Source organism: Panthera tigris, chromosome D2, assembly GCF_018350195.1.
Source record: "Panthera tigris isolate Pti1 chromosome D2, P.tigris_Pti1_mat1.1, whole genome shotgun sequence".
NCBI lineage: Eukaryota > Metazoa > Chordata > Mammalia > Carnivora > Felidae > Panthera > Panthera tigris.
In genome coordinates this window covers 21,157,321-21,179,970 of record NC_056670.1, presented here as the reverse complement: position 1 = coordinate 21,179,970, position 22,650 = coordinate 21,157,321, and the positions used below count along the sequence as shown (strand labels likewise).

The 22,650-nt window shown below is 45.3% G+C and overlaps 1 protein-coding gene across 2 annotated transcripts in view; it reads left to right on the top strand.

Moving 5' to 3' along the window:
• Positions 1-802: 802 nt before the first annotated feature.
• CCDC6 (coiled-coil domain containing 6) overlaps positions 803-22,650 on the top strand; it is a 108,092-nt gene continuing 86,244 nt past the window's right edge. Inside the window, exon 1 of one of the 2 annotated variants that reach the window (XM_042959854.1) lies at positions 803-1,323. In XM_042959854.1, the coding sequence (XP_042815788.1) occupies positions 1,015-1,323 (309 nt within the window). In that variant the 5' untranslated portion in view covers positions 803-1,014. The remainder of the gene's footprint in view (positions 1,324-22,650) is intronic. The other variant, XM_007095832.3, reaches the window with a different exon arrangement.

The following is a 22,650-nucleotide window of genomic DNA, read 5'->3' as shown; positions in this document are numbered from 1 at the left end:
TTTTGGATTAGATAAACGCTAGTCTCTTAATCCTATTGCGTGACACGTCCTGGCACTGTTCTCAAGATGTGAAGAGAAAAAGAAAAGAAAGTTGCACCTTGTTTAAAGATTGAGCGCAGTGTGGTTTATGAGATTATTAGGAGGAGGAGCAAAGAGAGTGGCATGTCTCTTCCGCAAATTCTTAACGAGGTTAACCTGTGGCTGCTGTTGTTTCACCCCACTCGGGCTCCTGGCAGGGGAACTTTCTGTTCTCTTAGCGCTATCCTAGGCTTCCCAGTTGAGCTCTCCGAGAAGATAAAACTCAAAGGGCTGCGTGTATGTTTCAAACAGACAGAGGGAGACAGGAGCACACGCAGTCGGCGGAAGACGGGGCCACGGCCCCACCACGGCCCGGCCACGGCTTAATGCGGGAGCCGGCGTGACCTTTCCACGTGTCCTCGACACCTGCGAGGCTAGCGGGGCACCGGGTTTCCTTTTCCCGGGAGCCGGCGCGAGCCCGGAAGAGCCTGGGCGTCTGGGGGCTTAGGTCGGGGGGCCGGGAGGCCCTCCTTCGGAACACGTGCGGCCAGCGCGCAGCTGGTGCGAGGGCTGACCTGGCCTTCCCGCCCCGGCTGGGCCCGCGAGTCCCTGGCCCGCCGGCAGGCGCCGGGAGGCGGGCCGCGGCGGTGGCGGCGGGCGGGTCCCGGAGCTTTCGGCCAGCTCTTTAGGGCGGCCTAGCGAGCGCGCCAGGCCCGGCTGGAGCGAGCCCCAGTGCAGTACTGCCCGAGCCCGGGCGGGGTCTCTGTTCTCTGGCAGAGGAGGTCCCTTGGCAGCGGGAAGCTCCCTCTCTTTCTCTCGCCGCCGCTCGGAGTCTGCGCCCTGCTGCCAGGCGCCCAGCTCGGCGCTCCCCTGTGCTCGCCCGGCGCCCACTCATTCGCAGCCCGGCCTTCGTCGCCGCCGCCTCCCTGCTCCTCCTCCTCCTCCTCCTCCTCCTCCTCCTCCTCCTCCTCCTCCTTTCCCCAGCCCGCCGCGGCCATGGCGGACAGCGCCAGCGAGAGCGACACGGACGGGGCGGGGGGCAACAGCAGCAGCTCGGCCGCCATGCAGTCGTCCTGCTCATCGACCTCGGGCGGCGGCGGTGGCGGTGGCGGCGGGGGAGGCGGCGGCGGTGGGAAGTCGGGGGGCATTGTCATCTCGCCGTTCCGCCTGGAGGAGCTCACCAACCGCCTGGCCTCGCTGCAGCAGGAGAACAAGGTGCTGAAGATCGAGCTGGAGACCTACAAACTCAAGTGCAAGGCGCTGCAGGAGGAAAACCGCGACCTGCGCAAAGCCAGCGTGACCATCGTGAGTTGCTCCCCCGGGGGGCGCGCCGCGGCGCCGACCTCCGCCCGCCTCCGGGAGAGGTTGCACCTGGACCGGGCAGCCCCCGAACTCCCCGAGCCTTCCGGGGACCTGCAGCGAGCACACTCTGCCAAGAACTGCTGGCCCCTGGAGGGTCGGGGAGAGGGAGGTGTCCCTTTGGGGCCACGCGAGTCTGGCCTCCCTCAGGGGTCAGGCCCCTCGCGGGGTGCGGGAGAAAGCTGCTGGGACAACCACCCACATTTTCTTTTCGCCACTGGGGAGGAGGCCCCTCCCGGGCAGTGCTGGAGACTGGTGGCGTGGCTGGGGGGCGGGGTGGGACTTTTTTTTTTTTTTTTTTTTTTTTTTTTCAGTCACAGCGTGCCTGAGGTGTACGTCCAGAATCTGGGGACCCCTAGTCTGTGGGAGAGGGAGGAAGCCGGATTAGGTTCCGGGGGCCTGCCTTAGGGTGCGGGGGTTGCGTAGCTGGGCTGGGCACTTCGCTGGCATCTGTACGGCGCTAGCTTGATCGCCCGGGGAGGGGGCGGGAGAGAGTGGCTGGGAATCCGGGAAGTGGAGTTTTCTGGCCAGGATTGAGAGGGAAGGGCGGGTACCGGAGCTGATGCTCCCACCTCCGTTGGAAGTCCTTTCCTTGGTTCGGGTTGAGTGTAGGGGGTGCCAGCGGCAGTGCACAGCCTGGAGAATGCAGCATCTTACACTAAACCTGGACAGAGTGAAGGGTGTGCACCTTGGACAGGCTGAAACCGTGAAGGGTATCGACTGACTCCTTTTCCCTTGCGGAGGAGGATGTACGTGTGTTTGCTTCATTGGTGGTGGAGTGTCTAAGGATATTTAGCCTCTGAGTCCAGATACTTGATGAGAGAACAGACTGTCTGTTCTGTTTCCACCTGGCGCTCGAGGCTCACCCGAAGAGGGTAAGATTAGGTGTGTAGTCTCCCTCCTAGCGAAGCAGGCGGTTAGAAAGGCCACTATAGCCGTGATGAGGCGAAACATAACTGGAAAAAGTACACCGTGTGCTCTCACCTAATATCCCTGCCAGCTAGCCACATCATTAACATGCAGAATCCCCATACAGACAACTCTATTCAGATCAAAACAGTTTCCCAGCCAGGAGCTGAGAAGAAAATGTCAAGAAATCAAGGGCATAAATTACCATAGTTGCTGCACCATAGCTGATGAGACTGAACCTTCAGATGGAGAAAAAAGCATGAATTTGGGAATGGATCAAAGATGACAGTCTGGAAATGAAACGGGGCAAGTTTAGGATGCCCCTGTGCCAGAAAAAGTCTTCAGCAGAGAAGTGAGTGTGTATGTGTGAGTGGGTGTGTATGCTCCCCCAGTGCTAGCTCATACATGGGACCTGGATGGCATTCTGAATTTGCTTTAGAAGCAGATTTCCACCAAAGTTTCAGTGTGATTGGCAGCCTAAATAGAAATTGATTATAGAAAGACACTTTGCATGCTCAAATCCAGTCCTGGTGAATGGAATGGGAACAACATTCACGCGTTTCCAGACTGTCAAGTTCTTGAAGTGCCCTTTTGGTAGGAAGAGGGAGGAATTTGCAGAGGCAGCCACTTCCAAGCCTTCTCTAGCTTTCTTGGCCAAGAGAGAGGTCTCTGCTGAGTGGGGGTTTGAGAAGAGGGGGAAGTTGGTGGAAGCAGTTTATTTAAGGTTTGAGTTAGTAAATGAGAGGGTTAGTCTCTTGGAGAATGTGAACCATAGAAAGTAGTAAAACTTATATGAAACAGAATCTCTAGCCTCTTGTATACAGTGAGCAATTCAGGCTGTTTTTGTTTGTTTGGGAGAGAGGATTAGGGGTGGAGATACTGTGAAAGGGTATCTGTTTGACAGTTGACCGTATTATAAGTAGGTCTGTAAATTATACACAAACACGTTGGCTTCACATGGACAAATGTGTTCATTCCTGGTGCATAAGATCGGAGGCCTTCTGAACACTTGGTTTGAAGAGTGTGTGAGGTGGTAGCTTTATTTCTTAGCACTTACCCTCAGCTAAAACTGACACCCCACCAGATATACTTTGTGAAATGTGGCCGTACTGAGTAGAGTTTTAATATTGTTTTAGATGACAGCCTACAAGTACCTTTTGGTACTCAGTTCTTCTTTGATCTCTAATTCATACTTTCAAGGAAACAAAAATGCTTGTGGTTTACCTGGTTCCTTAGTATTTGACAGGTGTTATTAAGGCAAATGCAGAGAAGAGTTCTTTTAAGCTTTTGAGAATTTTGGACCCAGGTTGTGTTGAAGTGGGCTTGACCTCTCATGTATGCAATATGGGAGGAGAGATGTGTGTGACTATGTGAAATGGGTCTGTGGGTGTAAGGAGCCCATTGAACAATACTGTGTCGTAATTTCTGTCAAGGTTAAGCTGGACACTCCTAACAACTCTAAGTTAAACATAGCCCTTATTAGTAGTTGCCTAGAAAGTTTGTGATAAGGCCTATATTCAATTCAATGAAGGCCTTGCTAGATTTTTCATATTTTAGTTAAGTTAAAGGGAAGATGGTGTCCTAATCCTATTACTTGCTCTCCTGGTGCTTATTAGTTCCTTTACTTACAATATTAACTTTAATATTCTTGAGCACTAAAGGTGATTGTGAGTGTCTTTCCTTTTCCCTGCATATGTCCAGGAAGGTACACTGCTAATCAGCCACACTGTGGAAGAGTGTGGCTCTTTTTTTTTTTTTTTTTTTTTTTTTTTTTTTTAGCAGCTTATTTTTTTAGAGTAGTTTTAGGTTTGCAGCAAAATTGAGGGGAAAGTACAGAGATTTCTCACATATTCCTTGTCCTTCCCCTCCCCCATTATCAACACTCTCCACCAGAGTGGTGCATTTGTTCCAACTGATGAACCAACTTTGACCCATCATAATCACCCAAAGTCCTTAGTTTACATTAGGGTTCATCTTGGTGTTTGTACATTCTGTGGGTTTGGACAAATGTATAATGACACATATCTACTATTGTAGTATCCTGCAGAGTAGACCAAGTACTTTAAAACTCCTCTGTGCTTTGCCTTCTCATCCCTCCCTAACCTAGCACCCATTGATCTTTTTTTTACTGTCTTCATAGTAATCCATTAACCTGTGAAGGACTTAGTTGTTTCCAAGTTTTGGCAATTAAGAGTAGAGCTGCACCAGACATCTGTGTGCAGGGCATTGTGTGGACAAAAGATTTCAGCTGTTTTGAGTAAATACCAAAGAGTGCAATTACTGGATTGTATGGTTAGAGTATTTTTGTTAAGCAGCGGCTCAATTGTCTTTCCAAAGTGGCTGTACCATGTTGCATTCCTACCAGGAGTGAGTGAGCATTCCTGTTGATCCACATACTTGTCAGCTTTTGCTGTTGTCATTGTTTTGGATTTTGGCCATTCTGATAGGTGTGTAGGTACCTCATTGTTGTGCCCTCTTTTAAAAACCAGTCCAAAGTCTAGTAGAAATCTTAACTAGTGATCATTTCTGTGTATTTTGGTATATAAATGCTTACTTGGATCAAGCTACCTATTTAATAAAGGACTGGTTTCATGGGTCCCTGTTCTCAGCATCTGTATGATAAAGTTAAACATTATCTCTAGGGAAGAATCAACTGGATGAGGCCTTTCATCCGTGTGTCCAAGTGCCTGGTGCATCTGGGAGTCACGAGCTTGCCCCTAGTATGTTTCACTTGGGGCTTACCCGAAGAGTGGAATGTTTTGAGTGATTATCCAATTTCTCCCAGTAAATCAGCAGTGGAACCAGGATGCTGATTATAGCTCATAATTTCTTCTTTGGCGTGGAGAAAATACACAAAAAGCAAATGCTCAGTCAGTCTGTTGAATAGCTTTTATATGTTAAGCTAGATTTATCCTGCTTTTATTGTGGGTGAAAATGTAATTGGAGATGATCTGATTCATTGTAGTAAGAGGTATCCAGCGGTGGTGGTCTCTGAGATGAGGAAGTGCTATAATGGGCGTTAGTTGGATGGTTTTACAGTTCTAGATGAGCTGCTAGTATTCTCAGTATAGTGGAGCTTTCACCTGGCGTGGCTGGTCTCTAAGGCGTATGCCTTTTCTAGACTGGTTCAGACCTAATAGCATGTGTCTGGTTTGAAAATAAAGGCCTAGTATTTGAGTATCTTTCTCTAACTATAAAGTTAGTTCTTTATTATAGAACTTTAGGGAAATACAGAAATACAAAGGAATTTTGAAGTTACAGTAGAAAAACAGGTTTGTATGGCATGATTAGAAAGCCTGGCTATTTTAAACATCAACAGTGTAATCGTTTCATTAACCAATAAAATCTTCCATATAGTAAATGTTGTGGATTTGGGGTTATTTACTCTGGAAGCTTAATACACTATTTTCCATTTTTAAGACTTCATTTTGGCAGACTCTGAAGCTGTCAGATTGACATTGCCCTTGTAAAGAGGTGTGGTGTATGTCTTTTTTTGTTGTTGTTAAAATTTTTTTCCCCCCTTAGATTCTTAATGGAAAACACCCAGCTTTAGACAGAACTTTGAGAACATCTGACCTCACAGTTAGGTCTAATTGTACATGGTTCAGTTTTGTTACAAAGGCTGTATGGTTAGTTTTCTTCTGCAGTTGAAATTCTTCATGTTGATGTCTCTTCTGTTTCATAATGTAATTGTATTTGATTAAAAAAACCCAGAATGTTAGAGGAGATTGTGACAGTCTTTTGCAGTGTTCCTTTTGTTTTGCTGGGGTGGGAGAATCACCAGTACCTGGTTTGCAGTGACTCTTGTTCAAGACCAGAGACACTGGCCTACAGCAAAAATGTGAAACTAGTCATTGCCTGTTTAAAAACATTCAGTGGCTCTCCATTACCCTCTGGATCCAGGTAAACTTTCTGTGGTTTACCAGGCCCTTCTTGCTCTGGCCCCTGCTTGCTTCACACACCTACCCCTCAACGTCTAGAAGCTCTCACTTGGTTGAACTGCTAGTTGCTGGAATTTCAATAGGTCTCTCTGACTCCTCTGGGATAGACTTCCTGCCCTTAATCCTATCCCTGACTCCTCCCTTCCCTTCTACCTCGTAGATCCTAGTAGACTATACTACCTTTTCCACCCCCACCCCAGTGCGCATTGCCACTGCCTCTGTACCAGCCACACAGTGGGCTTTGTGCCCATTCATGTGCTCCCACAGGACCCATCTGTCACTCCCTCTACCACCCCATCACATAGGTGCCCCTCAGCAGGGGTATACATTCTTCCAGGGGCAGATTTTGCTTTGTTCACTCCCATTTCTCAGTGCCTGGCATGTGGTAGATACTCAAGGGTATGTTGAGTTGACTCAGGAGGCCCTGGGTAGTGCAGTGGTTGTTGTTTTGTGCCCATTCTGTCTTGACCTTGTACTAATAGGGTCACTCTCCTGCTGCATGTGTTCTGAACAACAGCACATATGGTCTTCGCAGGGGTTGGTTAAAGAGGCTAGATGGATGAATGAATACAGTGTATACTTTGGGGGACCATTACAATCAATGCAACCCAAGCTCTTGTTTTCTAAGGGTGGGTGAGGTTATAGGTTACCTTGTAGCTATATCTAGATGTTCAAGATACACTTCACCTCTGAAAGGGGGACAAAGTGTCTTCAGTTTCACCTTTCCAAGGATTTTTGAGCCAGGCTTTTAGGGGGAAAATGTGGTTCTGTTGGCATGTTCAGATTTACCACTTCAGTTTTGGTAATGGTGACCGATCATTTCAGTGTTTTCTCATGACTTTCGTTAGTTTTGAAATGCCCCACAGCTGCCTCTGGGAAACAGTGTGCTATCGTGCATCTCTGCAAGTACCCGTGACCTGAAGCTCTATTTGGGGAAGTATCTGCAAAGGAGATTGGGAGACTTGGCTGAATCCTTGTAGATGTCCATGGGAGGCTTGCAGGGTGGAGTTGCAGGGGCTTGGTAATGGTGTCACACACAGTGTGCTTGCATTTCTTCTTAAATGCTTTGCAGCGATCGTTGCATTTACACCTAGAAATGCTCATCTGACCTTTTCAACTACAGCCAGGCTGAACCAGGAGTAACCTTCCTCTTCCTCTTTCCCTCCCATACTTCTTCCCTCAGTGGGTAGGTGTTGCTTTTTGTTTTCAATCACAATGCAGCTGCTTTTAGATAGATTGAATTATTGTCAAAGCTGGTGAAGTCAGTGTTCACAGGTTCAGTGTGTTCTTGCTTGGTGGTGGTTCAAATTTTTTGACAGGGAAACTAATGCTCTGGAAAATGTTTCTAATCATCAGGATCTCAGAGTGGTGTTAACTTGCAAACTCTTCCTTCCCCAATATTGTCAAATTTTCTTATCTTTCATGGGTGTGAAACTCACAGCTGTGAGTTTTATTTCAGTGTTCATTCCAGTAAATTACAAACCTTACTTTGCAGAGGTGTTCTCGTTTAGGTGAGAAGAATGTTCAAAAAAGACTAATTGTTTGATTTATGGTTTATTTAGAAATAACCACCCCCTTATTATTGGTCCCTAGCTCTAATGTATGGGGTACAGTTTAGTGATTAAAATTCTTTATAATACTTATTTAATGATGGGAAATTTTCTGTGATTTCTTTCTCCCTTTGCCTTGTCAGTAAGGCACAAAATGGTATGTGAGGAGTACAGCCTGAAAAATAGGCACGATTCAACCTCCCAGTACTTCTCGGAGTACTGGCCTCCTGGGTGCCAGTGCTCTGAAGCACTCAGAAGCAGTGTAAGGGCTTCTCTAGCAGCTTCCCAAGCATTACACTAGACTTGCCGTCAGCTTGGCCCTGGCTTGCTGATGTAGCGAACTCAGCAGAGGAACAGCCATTCCCTCTCCAGCACTTTCCAGTCCAGAGAGTGGTGAAGTGCAGGTGCAAGCAAGAAAGGAGGTTCAGCAGACTCTTGTAGGGGTTCCAGGGAGGGCTATGTCACCCTCTTTGTCTTGTTGAGTCCCTTCAAGGGAAATGATGTGCCCTCTTCACTCACAGTTTAATTAGCTTGTAGTTGGTTTTATAAGGCCAAGATGGGGAGAACGGGTTGCTCAGTTTGTCTATGTTGAGGTGGTACTGGGAGGTTTTTGTTTGTTTTTAATTTTTTTTTTTTTTTGTGGTGATTGAAAAGAAATGCCACTGATGTCTTAATTTTATAATTTGCATCTGCCGGTAGATTGAAATGATCTAGGTGGTTTTTCCTCTATTCCTGTTATTCCCTGAGGCCCACCCACATTCCTTTCATGGAATATTGTTGGATGGATCGAATTTCCTAAGTCTTTAATCCCAAACCATGTGAAAGTAAAGACTTCATACAGTAAAGTTAATTAGAGATACTAGTTTATGGGCAATTCCAAATTCCAGTTGTTTTTTTTTTTTTTTTTTAAGCAGTGTTGATTGACGGGATAATCTTCCATGCATCTGTTCCAGATCAGACCAGCCTCCTGTGGGTGCCAGGTGTGTGTCCAGGGTGATCTGGCTAATACCCTCCAGGGCATCTCAGGGCACTTCGGATCAAATGAGGCCATTTGGTACTGAGGAGCAGAGTTAGGATATTTAGCCAGACATTGGTCATGATTCAAAAAAGTTTTCCATAGAAGGAAAGAGGAAAGTGACAGAGTGAAAACAACATGGAAGTCTGTATGAGCTAAAGAAAGTTCTTCGAAATCTAGTACCTGCAGTAGATGAAACACTTCATGTGTTGCTTTCCTAAGCAAAGAGTCTTTTTTGTGCAGTTGGCTTTTTGTGACTGAATTAGAAAGGTTAAAATAGTCTTGAGAAAAATAATTTATTTGGTGTTTAATTATAGAAAGAGCTTCTCAACTTGTGACATTATTTTCATGTAAGTGGTGATTGTTTTTCTGTTATCCTAATATACCAACTCAAATAATAACTTTTATTCTATTGAGATTTTTGTTTTTGGTGGTTTTTTTTTTCCTTTTTTTTTTTTTTTTTTTTTTTTTTTTGGTCTTCACTAGACAGGCCTTAATTTATCTAAACAAAGACATTTGCTGAGAGTCAAAACATTGTGTCTCTGCTTCATTTAGGAGCTTCTGATTATAGAAACACTAAAATTTGAGGAGAAAAAAATTGGCTAGATGCTTTTAACATCTTTGCTAACCAGAGTACAATTTAAACATATACACCATAGTGGCGCCTGGGTGGCGCAGTCGGGTAATCGTCTGACTTCAGCTCAGGTCATGATCTTGCAGTTTGTGAGTTTGAGCCCACTCAGGATCAGTGCTGACAGCAGGGAGCTTGCTTGGGGTTCTCTCTCCCTCTCTCTCTTTGCCCCTCACCCCCATACACTTTTCAAAATAAATAAACAAACATTAACAAAATACAGTAAAATATACACAACATTAAGTTACCAGTTTAACCATAAGTGTACAATCCAGTGGCATTAAGTGCATTCACAGTGTTGTGCAACCATTACCATTATCCATTTCCAGAACTTACTATCCCAAACAGAAACTGTCTCTATTAAATAATACCTCCTCATTTCCCTTTACCTCTAGGCCCTAATAACCTCTATTCTTAGTGACTTAAAAATTACTTTTAAAAATGTTTTAAAGGAAAAGTTTATAGTGATCTACAGAAGCAGCTAGCTGTTTTTTATTATCCTGGTGTTAAAGTTATGAATTGGGACTGAAAAGATTTTAAAGTGCTGTTATCTTTCTCCATCTCCAGTTTTTATTGTTATTGGGGCTTTTCCCTCATCGGGTTTTCTGTCATTCAGCAAACATGGATGGTACCCCAGCCCTGGGCTCAGCACTTTTTGTCCTACTTTGCATTTAGAGGAGGCACCCTCTCAAGAAGAACCTTGGGAGGGAGTAACCCACTGTCAGGGGACAGGACTTTGCCCTGACTCCTCATCAATCATGGGTGCTTTTTTTTTTTTTTTTTTTTTAAATTTAAATTTTGTATTTTTTAAAATTAATTAACTTTTAAAAAGATTTTATTTTTAAGTGATGTCTACACCCAGCGTGGGACTCAACCCTGAGATCAAGTCGCATGCTCCACCTACTGAACTACCCAGGCGCCCCTCTTTGTGTGTGTGTGTGTGTTGCAAGCATTTAATTTCCTTGATGGCATTTTGAATAGATCACGATTTAAGAAAGGTTGAAAAAACCCAAAAGATTGAAAAAATTAATTAACAATTCTTATTTACCAGCATTGCTCTATTTCCAAAGCAGATTGTGTTGCTGTGATAACAGCTAATATTCATGCAACACTTACTGTGGGGTTAGGTACTGTTGGGAGGGATCTGCTTGTATTTTCTTATTTAACCCTTAGCACCATCCTGTGGGGTCAGTACTGCTGTAATGCATCGCTATGCAGGTTTAGGCTCAGACAGGTTATATAACTTGCCAGCTTTCCAATGCAGGCCGCGGGTGGAGCGGGGGGCGGAATTTGAATGCAGGCCTGTCCTCAGAGCATAAGTGCAGGCTGCACAGCCTGGGGAGGGTGGGGTACAAGTCAATTTATGATCAGTTTTGTCTTTATTTTGTTGTGGGCGTTTTCCTCCTTGTTTTCTGCACTCCTGTTCCTTCAGTGAGAGCAGTCACGGCTGCCCTGTCACCACGGCAAATTCCCGGGATGCCAGGCCTAAGGGAGTGTTTCCAGGGTAGCAGCCTTGGAAGAGAAATGGTGATGGGAGGGGGCAGCCTGTGGCCTATCCAGGGAACCCTGGTAGGTTGCCCCTGTGCTTATAGCACAGCCATCTGGGCTCCCCTCTCCTCCCTCCCTTTGCTCCTGTCCCAGTCTGGAATCAGTCTCTTTGTACTTCTTTTATAACCTCTACTTAAAAATAGTCTGACAAGCGCAGTCATAGTGGATTTTTTTTCTTTTTTAAACAAACGTATTGATCACCTGCTGTATACTAGGCAATGTGCCATATATATCAGTGGGATGAGACAGCACTTGGGAAGTTGGTGAAGGGCCCCTGACTCAATCTGCAAGTGGGGACCGTAGTCCAGGTTGTGACTTTTAAGCTACAGCCTGAAGGATAAATGGAAGTTAATCTAGAGGAAGATGGGGGCAGAGGCGTGGCAAGACGGGCATTCCTCCCTGACTCAGAACCTGAGTGTTGGGGAAAGGAGGCAAACTGGGGAGGAGAGCAGGACCCTGCTAGGCAAGCCTGGTGGGTGCCATTTCTGGCTCCCATCCAGGAGCTGACTGCAGAAGGGGGGTGGGGAGGGGGCAGGGGAACAATAGGAACAGTTCTGTATTTTCATAATCTGCTCTGGCTGCTTAGTGCCGACATTTCTTCGTGTTTTCCTCCTAAGCTATTTGAAGGCACGTACTTTGTCATTTATCACCTGTGAGATGATCTGTCTTATTCCATGGTAGTAGCTACATGGTACTGTCTTTTACTGTGTGCCTGGTACATTTCAAAACACTTTTTGTGGGAACTCCTAGCAACCCTTTGCCATCTCCACGTCTCGGAGGAAGAAATGAGGTGTAGGTGTCAGTGACACCTTGAGGGTCACAGTAAGTGGTAGAACAGGGATTTGAACATAGGCGATCTGAGGGTACCTCACATGCGACTGGTGCAGAAAAGTTCTGCCATTTGAAGGATCATTTTTCCCACAGCCTTGACGCTGTAGGAGATGCTCCGTAAACTTTGTGGGATTTGTTTTGGGGGTGCCCAGGTTTTCATAAACTCTAATGGAGTATGACATGCTTACAGTGAAGTGCACAAGGTTTGAATGCACAAATTTATGCTCTATGAACTTACAAATGAATTCACCAGTGTCATCATCACCCTGCTCAAGCTACATGCTATTATCATCATTTCCTTCACCATCCTCCCCTGTCCTCTGTTCTAGTCATCACACCCCAAAAAATAACCTTGCACTGACTTCTGTCACTGTAGATTTGTTTTGCTTATTTTTAAACTTCCCATAAGTGGTTTTATATGGAAGGTTTTTATTGTGTGTCTGGATTCTTTGCTTTGATATCCTAGTTTGTATATTTACTGATATTAAACAGTATCTCTGTTGCATATAGAGGTAGGGTTTTTTAAAGCTGTGCAGTATCCCCATTTTGTGTGTCTGTGGAACTGTTCTGGCGTGTGCCCTCTGGGTCACCCCACCCCTTCCCTCAGCAGTGCTCACTGGGCAGTGGGAAAGGAGGGTGGCACACCAGAGGATGCGAGGCCCTGCGGGACATGGCTCCCAGTCGTTGGAGGCTCCGGCCACCTTACTAGCTAAGTTACATTGCGTTCAGAGCCTGTGAACCTTGGTGGGCTTACTACCTTCTTTAGCATACCTCTATCCTACTGCTGTTGTAGGTGTGAAATGAGAGCATGCACATCAGAGTGTTTTGATAATTTGTGACCTAATATTGCTGTGGAATATGGTAGATTATTAGTACCCCCATACTTCCTATTGTTTTCCAAAATATATTTCAGAATCAAAACTTTTCTTCGTAAGATGGTGTTATCAAAATAACATTTGGAAAGCTGAGGGGGGAGGCGATTGAGGCCCCACGCCCTGAGCTGTCTGGAGGCCTTAAGTTGGGGAGCTCTGCATCCTGGCTTTTTAGGGCCTGTGTTTCTCTGGCAGTTTGGGATGCCTGGGAACCTGGCCGGTTTCCTAGGGTTTGGTGAGTCAGGAGTAAGCCAGCCTGTGTGGTGGCGTAAAAATAAAAGGAGAGCAAGAGGCAAACATGTTTCCTAAAAGAGATGCATTTTTCCTTGTAGGTCGGTTGTAGGGCTCTTTCCGTCATTTCTTGAAATAGGAGCCGACGTGTGCCTTTTCCTAGTTTTCTGTCTTTAGCACTGTGGGCAGCAGACAGTCAAAGCTTGCTTCTCTGTTTTGTGACTTCTGACCCTGTTTCAAGGGAGTGTGGATTCCAGAGGGTGGGCTTTGATGGCTGAGACACCAGTGCCACTCCTGTTTAGCTGCTGGTCTAAAGAACAGAAGCCAAAACATGAATGTCTTTGAAATTGACTGACTTTGCAGGTTTGCGGTTCCTGAATGATGAAGGACAGCTCCAGCTTGTGAGCCAGGACCAGTCTGTGGGAGGCCGGTAGTTTTCTGTCTGCAGGGGACTCCTCAAGTGACCTGTACTCTTTCTGTTGCCTCTGGATCTCTCTCTCTAGCAATAGAAATGGGACTTTTTGAAGGATGAAGGAACATGCTTTTCACCAGGGCACGGTTGTGGTTTTATTGTCCCAGTGTGAAGGCTTTTGGTATAATGGAAGGGGGGCAAGGAGGACAGTTGGTATAATTCAGGGACTCAGCCAGCATTGTAAATAAGTTAAAGTAAGCCTTCTTGAACCCAGGAAAGCCCTTACTACTTTTGCTGAGGAGGTGTGGCCATAAGCCAAGACTGTTGGAGTCTTTTGGTCTGTCTCAGTCCCCCTCCCAAAGTACTTTGAATGCCTTCCCATTCTTTTTCAGGTAAGGGAGATTAGCACTAATGACTTTAATCCTTTATTTGGTTCGCTCTTGCTCGGCCCAGAGCCTTGTAGCTCTGGGTCATTGGAATTTCTGTTGGGTGATGTGAAAAGGCAATTGGAATGCACTTGTTAGCCCACAGATGAAAACCATTTAGGCTTTGCCACACAGCACTGCCACAGTGTATTCTTTCTCTATTCTTACTTTCCTGTGGGTCCCACTGCTCACCTTTTTCGTTTTTATGCTCTCAATTTTATGTGTTGCAGAACAGCATTCTCCGCTAGGCCATCTGTGTGGATTATCCCTCCTTTCAGTTTTATTCATAAGCTCCTTTGTTTTTCCACCCCAAGGTTCTTTGAGTGAACTTGATATAATGGAGAGAGATTTGGAAACCAGATAGGGTGGCCAGATTTGGCAAATAAAAACAGGATGAGGAACCATATTTGAATTTCAGATAAACAATGAATACTTTTTTAGTATATGTATGTTCCAAGTGTTGCATGGAACGAGGTATACTAAGAAATTATATGAAATGCAGATTTAATGACGCATCCTGTATTTTATCCAGCAGTCTTAAAACCCATAGGACTTAAAAATATCTCCATTTTGCTTCTTCCTGGTTCTGTGATCATTTGGCCTTTTACCTGACCCCAAAGACAACATGCCTTCTTTAAAAACAGATCATATTATCTTAGCTCTCAGGTTTGCCTCATGAATGAGGTGACTTCTGAAAGCCCTCAGGACACAGGCACCACGTGACTTCCTTTTCCCTCTTTGTCCAGTTATTATGGATTGGCCCATCTTCTTTTTCTTTCACAAAGCCAACCCAGTGCCCTTTCCTTAGTGTGGCTTGTCGGGGTTTTCAGGACCTCAGCCCTTCTTCTTCCTCAACTACTCTGTTTGCTTTCACTTTTTCTGCCCTTCCACCACCCACGTATTTATTTGTTCCTGTCTGGAAGCCACCTTTGTGTGCATCAGGTGTCCCTTCTCTTTGGCCACGTGTTACCAATCCTCTCATTTCATTTTTCCTTTCCTTCTCAACCTGAGATGGCATGGGAAGAATGGGGCCTCTTGGCTTCTCACAGTTCCTGGGGCCAGGCGATGATCGCGTATTATTTTGGGGCCTCAGTCTTCTCCTGTTCCCTGGGAAGTCTTGTTTAGGATTCAGGGATGACTCACTGGCAGCCTGCGTGTGGCCCACAGCAAGTGGTTTAGCTTTGGAGATTTAGAAGACTTATGAAAGAGAATGTGGTGGGACAGGCACAGATGCTCTGGTTGTCTTGGGCATCACTTCTGCTGCTTCTCACGCCTACAGCAGCTGCACTTGCTTATTTCCTTCCTGTTCCGAAGGTACTTGGATTGGAGACCCTGGAGCTATGCTGTGGATAGTGACTGATGGCACTGTGCGCCCTGTTTAATTGAGTTAGCTCCAGAAACAAAGCCACAGGGCACAATCGTGCCACTTTACAGGCTGAGGGAGCTGAGGTCTGGGGTCAGTCAGCTCATAGGTGGTGGGGCCAGGACTTGGCAGCCTGCCCCTAGAGCCCCTGCTCTTAGCCACTGGGTTGTATTCCTGCAGCTATAAGGGTCTGTGAAAGTTCTTGTAGGAGCTGGGAACATAGCAGAGTTTTGTTTTTTAAATTCATAACCTTAGTCCTTGGCCTGTTGTCTGGGAAGTTGCTGTAATTCATGGGTGGTGAATCCGTAGAATCAGTTTCCTCTCAAAAGCATCCTTCTTTCTGTCCCTTAAAGATGTTTCTGAGAGTTTTCTTGTGACCTTCTTCTAACTTTTAAAAGATTATGAGGTATCCTTGGTGTTTATTTAACTCAGCTGATTTTGGATATCTACCAAGTGCTGGCTCTACGCTTGAGATGTCCTTTTAGGAGCACGGCGGGGTATGATGAATAACTGAGTGCCTGGCCCTGAGCTAAGGGCACCGAAGGGGCCTGCTGTGAAGAGGCTGAGAGGCTGGTAGGAGGGACTGGTGAGAAAGCAGCGACCATGGCACAGTCGAAGGAAGATGGCGAGTCACCCATGCAGGGCTCACACAGTAAAGAGGAAACCGAGTGGAATGAGAGGAAGCGGATGTAATCCAGGGCCTGGTTGCCCCAGTAGGGGAGCTGTAGAGAAGACCACTCCTTGGGGGTGCAGAGAGTTTGGAACAGCAGGATATCACTCCCATCCTCCTCTGGAGGACAGAGGGAGGAGGAAGTGTTATCAACCCAGGGGCAGGGGGCACCAAGAGAAAGCTGGAGCCAGCTGGGCCTTGAGACAGGAATGCTGCCTAGGGTGGATAAGAAGGGGAAGAACACCCCGATTCTCCCTTCTCCCAGCCTCCGGTCTCTTGCCAGTACCTCTGCCTGGCTGCACCCAGGGGCAGTTAGCTGGCTTCAGGGGACTGGGAGTTTCAGCCTTCAGAGGTCACCCCGTGCAGAGTGGGAGGAGGGCAGTGGGGATCTGGGGCCAGTCAGACCTGGGACTGGCTCAGGAAGAAATGAAAATGGAATGGCTATGTTTGGCCTGGGCTGTTGTCGAACACTTCACAGATGACAGAGTGTTGGCGGACTTGTAGGTTTTTATTTCCCCAGGAGGATGTGAGTGAAGGACATGCCAGGGAGATCTGCATGGACGGAGGCATGGCCGCTGCAAACCACAGGCTCCGCTTGCAGCAGCTCCTGCAGCTCTGAATGGCTGAATCGACACTTGCGGCCTTTCCTGTGTGTCTTTCTTGAGCCTCAGAAGCCCCTCTCCTAGAATGCTTTCTTGTGTGTCCATGTCGTCCTTTATGGCTGACATGAATTTTCTCACAGAGGAGAGACAGGTGGGGAGCTGACACCTTGAATATCCTCAAGACCAGCCGCTTCTGATAGAGCATGCGGCATTCAACAGTGGGAAACAGCTCGGGATGCCTGGCCAGCACCAGAAAGGAGTTCATGGCCAGTGGCAGTCCTGTCACGGGCCCCAGGGCTCTGATGAGGAGGCTGATGCCTTGGGAGGAAAAATAGCTGCTCAAGTTAGTGGCTTAGTGGCCTTGTCTCCCTGCTGAATGTCTGGCACTTGATCATGCTGTTAGAATACATTTCTCACATTCTCCTGCTGTGAAATTTGTTTTTATGATGTTAGAGGATTTTGTTTAAACTTTTATTATGGAAAATTTTAAGCATACACAAAAGGAAAATGAATTTGCAAACCATCCAGCTTGACCAATTATCAACATGTGGTCAGTCTTGAGATTGTTTCACCTATAAATAGTTGAGTTTGCATCGCTGATAAGGATTTATAACCACATACCATTATGTATCACATCTAAGAAAAAAAAGTATTTCCTGTAGTAAATTTGTGTTTGAAAGGTAAACAGGAGAGACTTTTCTGGAATCAAATGTGTTATCCTTGCTTCTCTGCTTTAAGCCTTTACCCCTGTGCCTTGAGCCTGCTAGCCCTAGATCTAAATCTCTTCCTGCTAAGTGTGCTGGCAGCTGGTATTGGGACCTTTTACCTGCTGCTCTGCTTCTTGGTGCTTAGTCCCCAAGCATCCCAATCATGTGTTCTGCTCTCAGGAAGGTATGCAGTCTGGCTTCCCAGCCCTCATGTTGCCCAGTGGTGTGGACTTCTGGTCACTGTCTGGTGTGTGTGCGGCAAGAATCACAGCTTTTGCAGGTCTGCTGCAAGGAGGTATGAAGTGAGGCGTCCTTTGCAGTCTTCCCTGGTTTTTCGCTAGGAAGTGTCTGATGAGCTTTCTGGAGAAATCATGCCTTAGGAAGATGGGCTGGCATCTAGGGCTTCTAGAAAGTCTGGTGTAGTGTCTTATGTGAAGCCATGCAGGGCTGGAGAGCACCAGACAGGAAGCTGTGGGCAGTGTGTGCAGACAGATGTCTTCTGGACAGGTAGAAAAATGAGCATCTTTGCCCAGAGTCTGCAGCTCTGAAATCTGCAGCTTGTGCAGCAGATACAGAATGGTGTTAACACGGTTATTTCATTTGAGCCTCACAGGAAGTCTGTGTGTGTAAGAGGGTGGTGGTGGTGGGGTAGTGGGAGTCTCAACTTAAAAATAAAGAATCAGGTGAAATGTGATTAAATTATTGGCCGTGCAGCAGTGCTGACAAATGGGATGGGCAGATAGCAGGGTAGGTGGCCTGGGTTGTTAGCTCCTTGGCTGAAGTTTGGTGAAGGGAGTGAGTCTCCTTTTACCAGAAGTTATCCAAATGTGTGCTGGGCTCTGCAGGAGGGCCACTCCATGTGATAAGAGGCCTCAGTGGGGGCTGGTGCAGGGTGGCCAAGCCCTGGGCATAGAAAAAGAAGTGTGTGGAGTCCTGGCTGTTGAAATCACCTCCATGGGATGGTCTAGACAATTTTACCTTGCTCTTAATTTGCTTAAGTCAGCTAGTGTTTGAAGTGGGCTGCTGACCTGGGGGCTTGGGACTTCGTTTATTTTCAGAGCAGTGGCTCTCTGTTGGGACGCTCATCTGACCTCTCTAACTAGTAGCCTCTCACCTTCCAGTCTGTGGATTCCAGACTTTCCTCTCCAAATCACCTGGAGAATTTTAAAAGTCGTGATACCCAGGGTCCCATACTTCAGTGTCTGAGGATAGGAGCCAGGCATTAGTAATTTTAAAGATTCCCAGGTAATTCCAAAATTACCAGCAACAAAGTTTGGGAATCGTTGGTGTATACAATTGTGAGTAGATATTAATTTCACCTAAGGTTTGAAAAAGATGCTGCCATTAAAAATGTTCTTTTTCTCCCCCTGTTCTTTTTTTTTTTTTTTTTTTTTTTTTAGTGCTTATTTATTTTTGAGAGAGACAGACAGAATGCTAGTGGGTTAGGGGCAGAGAGAGAGGGAGACACAGAATCCAAAGCAGGCTCCAGGCTCTGAGCTGTCAGCACAGAGCCCGACGCGGGGCTCAAACTCACGAGCTGTGAGATCATGACCTGAGCTGAAGTTGGTTGCTCAACCGACTGAGCCACCCAGGTGCCCCTTCCCTGTTCTTTTTTTCGGCTTTCTTGAGACCTAATTGACAGAAAGCATTGTGTAAGTTTAAGGTGTACCTGTTGATTTGGTAGACTTCTAAATCGTGAAATGATTACCACCATGGCATTAGCTAATGTCTGTATCACGTCACATAATTACCTAAAAAATTCTAATTTTTTAATTGGCATTTTTTTTTTTAATAGAAAGGCATCTCATGATATGCGCTCCCCTTCCCTTTTACACAAAAGGTGGTACAGATGATTTTTTGTTCTGTGCCTTTTCTCTGTTCTACCTAACTATATGTTGGAGAATTTTCCATAACAGTACATTCATTAACTTCTTCATTCTTTCTTACAGTTGCATTGTCATTCATTGTCTGGCTGTCTCTTACCATTGGGCATCCAGTTTGTTTTCAGTCTTTGGTCTCATGTTGTTACAGTAACCTTGAACATGGATCATTTTGCATATGGGTGAATGTATCTAAGAGGATACACTGCATTTGCTAATGCTTATCTAGTGCATCTTACGTACCAGCCACTCTCTTAAACCTTTTCCTTAAATTGGCTCAGTCCTCAAATTAGGCCTGTGAAGTAGCCAGTATTGTCTCCATTTTACAGATGAGGAAACTGAGGCTCACCAAGGATTAGGTAACTTGTATAAAGTCCTAAACCAGAGAGGGGCAGAGCCAGAAATCACACCTGTGCAAAATGACTCCACTTTACAGTACTGAATTCCTGGGTAAATTCCCAGAAGTGATGTTGCTGCTTCAGATGTACTGTCGATGTGTAATAGAACAGATGTAGCCAAATCGCCCTTGATAGCGCCTGTACTCATTTACACTTCCATTAGTAGGATATGAGTGAGATAATGGTGGCCCCATACCATGCTTTTATCAAACCTGGATTTTGCTGGTCTGGGGAAAAATAGCATCTTGGCGTAGTCTGCATTTCTCTCAAGGGGATGGGTAAGCATATGCGTTTCTTTTTCTGCAAATGCCCACTTCACAGTTTTTAATTGTCTACTGGGGTGTTGGTCTTTCCCTTGGCCATTTTCTTAGCACTCCATATATTACAGGGACTTGACCTTTTTTCTAGTTTTGAGTAGGAAAAAAATTCCCCATTTTCATTTATCTTTTGACTTGGCTTTTGGCATTGGGTCTTTTTTTGTTTTTGTTTTTGTTTGCCACAGTGAAGTTTCTTTACGCTTTCTTAATGTCATAATGTACAGGAAATATTACCTTTATGCTTTCTTAATGTTATAATCTACAGGAAATATTATTACCATATTAGGTAAAACTTTGCTGTGTATTTACTCCTTTGGAAAAAAGCGTAGGGTGGCTACTACTGTGTTTTTATTGAAATGGTAACATAGTGCATTTAAGAGAGATTCATGGGCGCCTGGCTGGCTCAGTCAGGAGAGTGTGTAACTTTTGATCTCAGAGTTGTAAGTTAGAGCCCCACGTGGTGTAGAGATTACTTAAAAAATTAAAATCTTAAAGAGAGATTCAGAAGAAATCCTAGAGGTAACAATGCTAGGTATTCTTTCAGATTGCATTCAATGACTTGAATTCATGGCTGAATATTAGGGGCACATCTCCTGGTATCCTTTTTCTCCCTTGTCTGTCTTTATACTATCACTTCATTTGTTGTCTACGATCTTGAATTACGATAAGTCTCCTGTGATGAATTGATCAGTTACTGAGTTGTTTGCATTTTGGGTATTATGAGGGTAGCCTTTCCTCTCTCCAGAACCTTCTTAAATGGACTTGTTTAATTGTCATTATTTCTCTCTCCTGGTTAGTTTCAGACTCTTTATCTGGTGGTTTTATTTTACTTTGCAGTATTTTCCATTACCCCTACTTAAAGATAGGTTGAAAGCTCTGGACCTTAAATTGAATTTAACCTTCTTTCACATTTAGCCAGTCATTTTTGTTCATCTCATAAGTAATTCTGAGGATATTTTGTGTGCCAGGTACTGTGATAGGGTCTAGGGGACATTCCCTGCCTCTTGGGGCTTGTGTTCTAGCTGGGTGTGGGGTGGGGGTGAGGCAGAAGGGGATAGACATCAGACAACTAATTTCACATTGCACAGTTAAGACTGTGATAGATGCCTTGAAAGATAATGCAGGGGCACTTGGGTGGCTTAAGTTGGTCGAGTATCTGTCTGACTCCTGACTTGGACTCAAGTCATGATCTCGCAGTTTGTGAGTTCGAACCCCACATCAGGCTCTGTGAAGACCGTGCAGAGCCTACTTGGGATTTTCTCTTTCCCTTGCTCTGTCTTTCCCCTGCTCGCACACGTGCTCTCTTCTCTTGCTCTCTGTCAAAAATAAATGAATAAACTTAAAAACAACAAAAAAAGAAACATGCATATGGTTTTCAGAGGATACAATCAGGAACTCGACTAGTTTAGGGCAGCCAGGGAGACCTTTTCTGTGGTGACATTTGGGCTGCTATTATATGAATGATAAATAAAAGTCAACCATGGAGAGGATTGGTAAAAACATGTTCTGGGCCAAGGGAACAGGCCATGCAAAAATCCTGATGGCCACAGAAGCATGGTAAGTTTGAGGAACTGAGAGATTGTGGTCAGGGTGCGATCTGGATGTGGCCTGAGGAAGGATCTGGAAGTAGGTGGGGCAGATTTTGACAGGGTTCATAGTCTGTCTTCTGATGCTACTGTGAATAAAACCTGAACCAGTGGTGAAATATGTAAGGTATCCATTTGAAGGGAAGAGACTTCCTTAGCTTTAGCTCTTGCCGTCTTCAAATTTTGGAGCTGAGAATACCTTAAATGCCATTTACTGCTAGTCTAATGCTTATTTTTTACAAATGATAGACCAGGGAAATGACTTATCCAAGTCCACAATGGAAGCCAGTAGTAGTGTCTGTCAGAACTTCAACCCAGGTCTCTTGGTTTGTAAACTGTTCTTTGTACTCTACACTTCCTCTTCTTTCAGAAAACACATGTTCTGACTAAAAACTGAAATGTGTTGTGATGGGTGGTTTTATTCTGATTTGTATGACAAATCTTATGAGGATATACAAATTAAATCAGTTGAGAATTTTGTTGAATAACATGTATTAAAAATGTCACACAAAAGAGGAGACTGTCTTCTAGAATGTGGGCTCTGCCGAGGCCACGTCCATGCTTCTCATCCTGCAGCTTCAGGACAACATTTAGTATCTAGAGCTTCTACTTCAAGGAGCAGTGCTGGCATAGGTGCTTTTAAGTTAGGAGTAGTCTTTATTCCAGTGACTATGCCATTCTAGAACTTTCTTCAGATGAATTAATTTGGTTTGCAAAAATACCATTTTAATCCATTCCTTTTTAGTTTTTCATTAGGATGTGTTTTTGCCAGTAGTCTTCATGTTTTAATATCCAAATATGGCAAAAAGATTTACTGCTTGTTCAGCAAACTTTCTGACTTGGTTGGAGGATTAGAGAAGGAATGAAGGTGGAGAATCTGTAGATACAGGACTAAATGTATCCAAAATGGATTTTTCCCTTCTGCCCCGGGTCACATTTTATTCTGTGCTCATTCTAGATGAAAGGTGAGTAGCCTGTTTTGTGCTTTCGTTGTACAAGGGAAGAAAAAAAGGCGGAGATGGCAGAGGGTATGTTCTCACATCTGTTAGAATCTTAGATCCTTAGGTGGTAGACTCTTCACATGTCCTCAGTGGTATTTCTTAGAATCTTAGAAATGTGTCGAGGATCCCTTTAATCTGTACACTGAAGGAGTCAGAGACTTTAGACATTCCTTATTGGAGCCTGTGCATTTTTGTGTTGTAACTGTCTCTGAAATGTCTCCTGTGCATATTTCAGACTTTGACTGCTTATGTTGGGGATGGAAAGAGAGCCTGGATGAAAAGGTGGATTCGCTCGTACTACCAGTGAGGTAGGCTAGAGGCTGGGGCCAGAGTGGAGGTTAAAGGTGAGTGGGAAGGATCAGTTAATATTAGAGTCTTGGACTG